This window comes from Scophthalmus maximus, chromosome 11 (assembly GCF_022379125.1).
Source record: "Scophthalmus maximus strain ysfricsl-2021 chromosome 11, ASM2237912v1, whole genome shotgun sequence".
Classification (NCBI taxonomy): domain Eukaryota; kingdom Metazoa; phylum Chordata; class Actinopteri; order Pleuronectiformes; family Scophthalmidae; genus Scophthalmus; species Scophthalmus maximus.
The window spans coordinates 2,160,781-2,166,780 of NC_061525.1; the positions used below are offsets into that span (position 1 = coordinate 2,160,781).

Here is a 6,000-nt window from a genome sequence, read left to right on the forward strand (position 1 = left end):
GTTGGTTATGTGAGTAACAGTTAGCTTCCCATTACAATCACGCACTAACTTGAGAGGGCACATCTCAGAAACCTTTGAAAGGTTTGAACCTGTACATTTTTTTGGAAGAATTAATCATACATTTTGACCTATTTTGAGTAGTTGATGCGTGATTTTTTTTTCTGCTTTGTTGTCACTTAGCAGTGTGATAATATCTCTGCTATAAACTGCCAATAAAAACAATAAAGCTGCACATTACACAGATACTTCAGCCGTACAGTGGGTTCAGAGCATCAGACATGTCCTGACATGTTTCAGGGTCATTCGGCTTTTGAACTCAGGAAGGACACAACATTTACAGTACACAATAACACATGATGAATTTCGAAACATGTGAGGTGAACATGGTTTGGTAACATTCAAGCCCCGAGTACGTCTAGCTGGCCATAAACAGATGGATGGAACTGTGACTAAGCATTTTCAAGTCACAACACAATTGTCTATTTTAACTGAACATGAAAGCATATCTTTTAACAAAAGACTTAACATAATTGGAAGTCAACACACTTTTCTCTAGTACATGTGGGTCAATACATAAAAGGTTATTTTTGGTATTTGTAAGGAAGACAAAATATTACACAAGTAACTCTATTACAAAGTAAATGCAGAGATTTTGGTGTGAATCAATCACTGTCATGGAGAAAAAGAGGTGTGGGACTTACAGACACGCCCCAGATCTGCATCCCGTCAGTGTAGCCAATCATGAGGCAGAGGGGAGGGTCAGTGGTACCACTGTGCATTTCCATAAACTCTGGGTTGCGGGCAGTGTCTTGAAAAGCAAATGGAGACATGATAACGTTTAATGAGAAGATTTGTTGAAAAGTCCAACACATGAATTACATCACAAACATTTTCACTGAGATGAACCCTAAAACAGATTCACATTAGGCTTTCTTGGACTATTACATGTGTTTTATATAATGATTATTTTCCATACCACACATTCTCTGAATCCTCTAAACTCAATGTAGTCTATTTTTATTTTTTTTTACTTCATTCAGAAAAATCTTCTATTCTTCAGCATTATCAATTTAGTTTAGGAGCTTTGTGTCACTTCTCCTGATCCTAATTGCATTCCACTTATAACAATGTTAAAGGATAATGATCACCGAGATTGAACACTACCATATTTAAAACCAAAGTCAAGTAGATTCTTTAACCAGTGAGCAATTACCGGAAACAAGACTGAGATAGACACAATGAGGATGAGATGCTTTTGTTTGTTGTTGAATTTCTCATATACTGTAGCTCTTTAAACAGAGTTAAATTAATCAATCATAGCTTTTAACTGAAGGGCTCAGCTGACAAAGACAAGTGTGGTTAATCAGTGTGAAGTATTGACCAAAACTCAAGTTGTCTGACACTAAAGTGAAAGACTTACCGTTGACGTCAGCTTTCTCAAACCGAACCCAAATAATTTTCTCTTTTTCATCAGTGAGTGGAGACCCAGTATATGCCTGTAATTGAAACATTGAAAAGTAAATGGGCATGAACAACAGTAAAAATCAAACAGCCACATGTATTTAACCGAAATCCACTTTTCAGATTTAATTAACCATTAAATGAAAATTTGTAGCAGAATAAAAGTGAAGAGAGAACACTGAAAGAAACAGCCACTAAGTGTTTAGTGGGTTGGCTGGAATTCTCACAATGTTTTCTTTATATAAGAGCTCCAAATGATCGTTCTAATATTAGCTTAAGTAGTTTGGTAAAATGCCACATACTTCAGTGTCATATAGAAATTGATTAAAGATGTGAAACTTTATATAATAATCCTTTACATAATCAGCTGTCTGCTATACTGAAATGAAAAATACAATTACCAAAGTCTATTTGTGTCCCGGAGATAATTTTTAATCTTTTCCATGCCAACCAAACCAAGTAGTTTTTGTGCCTCTACCTTTTATTTTTGTAACCATGAAAACAAATGTTGCATCTGGGCAGATGGTATATTTTAGTGGGTTACACTGCTTAATTTGGTACAGAAGGTCGGGGTTTGATTCCTGGTCATTCCTGTGTGGGTCCTAAGGCAAGGCCCTTAATACTACCTGCCTCAATGATTGTAAGTCGCTTTGGACAAAGGCGCAGTGTAATGTTGTGTAAAATTTTCTGGTACGCCTGTTGCTGTAGGAGCGCAGCTCTCCTATTGGTGGTATTAAATATTTATATAACACTGAACATTTTTTTTGCATTCCAGCAGACATTATACCAGCAGATGATTTTGATCGCGTCATTAAAAACATTATTAAATACAAATGATTCGGTCTTTACACTTATTCGGCTGAACAATTCCGATGCCCATCCCTTGTAAAGATGTACCTAAATACATCACTTGAGCTCACAGCTCCTACACCTCAACACTACTGCTGTGAAACAATTCCATACTACAAACTGAGATTAAATTATGTACTGATCAACACATTACTGTGCAATTTTATAGTGATGGAAAATGATCATGTTTGTGCGCAGTCAGATGTCAATCAAACAACTGTGGAATGTCACTGACGACTTAAAGACCCCATCCGGTCACATTTTAGGACAGAAATCTCCTACTACAGGACAGGAATGTGAAAAACACCTCAATAGTGACAACATTTGCTCAGATACAAGTCGAAGAAAACACTTTTTTGAGTGGAGGGGGACTCTTTGTGTAGCTGTCTCGTTACCTCATAGTCAAGACACACTGAACTGATTTAAATCTAAGATACAACCTACAGCTGTTACCAGGAGTGAATTAACTGCGGAATGACATACCTGAGGGACGACATCCTGCAGAAAGGTCACCACACTTTCCATGTAAGACTGTTCCCTGTAACAGCAACAAGTGAGTCATCACTTATGATCATGACTTAGTCACACAACACAGTAATAGCTGTAAACTACTTCACAAATAAGGGATATTGAAAGTAATACTACAGTATTAGTAACCTACACAAAGGGCACCTGCATTGGTTTAAAATACAAGATCAAATGTAAGCGGGGAAATATTTAACGCTGTGACAGTGAATTATTTTACTGATAAAATGACAATTTCTGTCCTTACGTAGCTGCTTGTGCTCGCACCAAAACCCCTCCAGCACAGCGACTTGGTCTGCGCGGAGAGTCTGACGCCATCTTGTCACCTGATTGTTTTTATCCTGAAAATTAACAAAGAGACAATTTAACATGATGGCAGCACACAGACGAAACGAACATGAGTTGCAATCTTGCTCTGAGATTGTTCTGTTTTTTCATTTACACAATGCCTGTATCCTGATCCAGATACATGTGTTGATACCAGGTGTATCAACACATGTATCTGTATTGATTTCCTCTAGTACAGTGTACTAGAGGAAATCGGAGCAAATATACACAAAGCACCTTTGCAGTTCATCACAGCATTCAAAATAGAGCAATATCCCAATTTGTGGATCACAAACAGCTGCACCTACATCGCTGACTTTGGTACAGAAGATGGGGTGTTCGGTTCCCAGCGAGGACTTGGCCAAAAATTACGCAAGGCCGTAATGCCACCTGCCTGCTTTTGATATGCAAACGCTTTGGACAAAAGCGTCAGCGAAATGAATGTAATAAAAAATATAGTATAAGTTACGAGATAACACGGGGTGGAAGACAATGCTGAAGAATTATGTTATCTGGAATCAGCTCTTCTTAGTATTGATGTGATGTTGCAAGATGTGCAGTCAGTTAAGATGTCTCTATATATGTGTGGATAAAATAGGTCATCAACACCACACAACAGCTCTAATGGTGCAACAACTGGATTTTAGCAGAAATGTCACTGGACTGGACTGTTGGAATGCGCTAACTAAGCCTGATGGTCAGAATTTCAATTCAGCAAGTCATTGTGCTTATGTTACAACAGGCTTCACCTAACGTTTGTGCCGTAAAGTGGAAGTGTGTACAAACGGCGACTGAAATAAGCCTCCTGCAGTGCATCTGCGATCACCCTCAGGGTCTAGGTCAAGAGCTCGCAATAAAAGACAACAACGCCCAACTGCTTTTAATCTGTAAAAGGGAACAGGACCCAACATAAGTTCCAAAATCTGACTGCAAAGTCTCCGACCAACACCTCTGAGAGATCCGCCTTGGCAAATCCAGAAGACGCTGAAGGGATACGACTGTTTTTGATAATCGATAAATCGGTCGAAGTACTTCTCACGAAAAGAAAGACAGACTCTGATTTCAACTTCTGAAATGTGAACATTTTCTTTGCCCCTCTATGAGAGTAAACTAAATATCTTTAACAAATCATCTTGAGGTTTTTATTTTTTTTGTACCATTGTATGACATGCTATGGACCACACAGCTAAGCGATTAATCGAGCAAAATAATCGACAGATTAATCGATAATGAAAATAATAGTTATTTGCAGCGCTAACATCTTCCACCTTGTTTCACACATTCATATAGCCCTGCCTTAGGTTCTATGAAAATCGACCATTTTAAAACATCTAAAACTGCAGCTGGCAATAGAAAATGCATGGTGAATCAATGCGAAACCCGGACCAGACAACAACAGAGGAGACTATGGGCTACGTGGAGTCACCAGCGGTCCCATGCGCAGGCGACAGATGGGCTTCTCTCGCATAGCACACTCAGGAGCTTGACTGCCTTAGCCCCGGTGTCATATCCTGAACATGCGTTCAGTTAGCTGGCACGACTGACGACCAGTGGGCCCACGCAGGCAGCACTTGCGACAACTGTCAAGTCGACGCAATGCCGCTATCGGCTAATGCTAAAGATATACTGGTTTAGATGAGGACCTCGCAGCTAACTCGTCGAGCTAGCATTAGCCGACATAACTCTCTTGGAAGTGATGAGAGGGCACAGTTGAGACCTCGAAGCAGGAAATGCGCGTGTCGTATTTCGGCAGGAGGCTGTTGTCAAGTGGCTGTAGTTACGAACCGAGGCGTTGAACGCTGACAGTCCCCGTGGTTCTGAGTTGGGTTTGTGGTGCTCTCCACCAAAAAATGTCAAAACACAAACAGACTCGATTTGCGGAACTGCGTCGCTGTGACTGGGAGCCAATCAGAGCACAGAAACGTTCTAGTCGACCCAATCAACCGACAGCAAGGGCGGGACTGTTGACTGTGTTACCTATCAGAAACACGGCAATTTTCCAAAATAAAATACTGTTTATTATCGAGTGTTTACAGTGATGCATGTATTCATGTCTTTGTCTGGTTTATATAGAATCATTCTGCGATATGAATTATATGTTCACCATGTGGACTCACGAGGTTGCTTTGTAGTGTGGGAACATAACATGATTCTCTCAGTCTTGTGCAACAAAAACAAAGTATAGACTGAAAACATCATTTCATGTAAATTAACGGGAACTGGTTTTGAAGGCCCTGTGTTCCACTTATAGATTTTTTTCCACTTTCTTATGTGATGAGATATTTCAGGTTAAAGCTGGGTGGAGCCGTTTGCCATTGTCCTGCAGCAAGCAGGAGGGTTTATCAGTTCTTCTGTCTCAATAAAAGAAGTGACACATGTACGTTTGGGCCTTGAGATGAATGGCATGTAAGGATGAGCTTTAAATGCTTTATTCAATGCCAGGATAGGAACCTTTAGACAAACTATCATGTATTATACCAAAAACCTCAGTGGTGACCTTTGTATCTGTGCTTAATATATTTTTTGAGCAAAATGTAGTAACACTGGTAAGCAACGTTATGAAAGATCAGCAATAACAAGAAAAATGCTATACCAACTTTCTCAGCAACTGTTTGTCCCAAATATATGTGTGTTAAACTACTAGTCTGAAAGGTGGAACTGGACAAATTATCTGACAGGAACAGAATGGGCGTTATTGTAGGCTTGGACACAAATGAAAATACTGAAACTAAAAAAAATTGATTGCCAATAAGAGTTAAAATTGGAATTAAGTTTGTCAGTTACATAATGCTAGATAACAAAAGTTGTCAGAGACTCAATTATGATTAGTCTCTACAG

The 6,000-nt window shown here is 39.3% G+C and overlaps 1 protein-coding gene across 9 annotated transcripts in view; it reads right to left on the bottom strand.

Moving 5' to 3' along the window:
* Nucleotides 1-5,058, bottom strand: part of bcas3 (BCAS3 microtubule associated cell migration factor) — a 308,540-nt gene extending 303,482 nt beyond the window's left edge. For 8 of the 9 annotated variants that reach the window (XM_035623527.2, XM_035623523.2, XM_035623525.1 and 5 more), the window contains exons 1-5: nucleotides 4,948-5,058; nucleotides 3,083-3,176; nucleotides 2,794-2,848; nucleotides 1,421-1,496; nucleotides 702-808 (exon numbers count right to left, since the gene is read on the bottom strand). In XM_035623527.2, the coding sequence (XP_035479420.1) occupies nucleotides 702-808; nucleotides 1,421-1,496; nucleotides 2,794-2,848; nucleotides 3,083-3,153 (309 nt within the window). In that variant the 5' untranslated portion in view covers nucleotides 3,154-3,176; nucleotides 4,948-5,058. The remainder of the gene's footprint in view (nucleotides 1-701; nucleotides 809-1,420; nucleotides 1,497-2,793; nucleotides 2,849-3,082; nucleotides 3,177-4,947) is intronic. The other variant, XM_035623526.2, reaches the window with a different exon arrangement.
* Nucleotides 5,059-6,000: the final 942 nt, after the last annotated feature.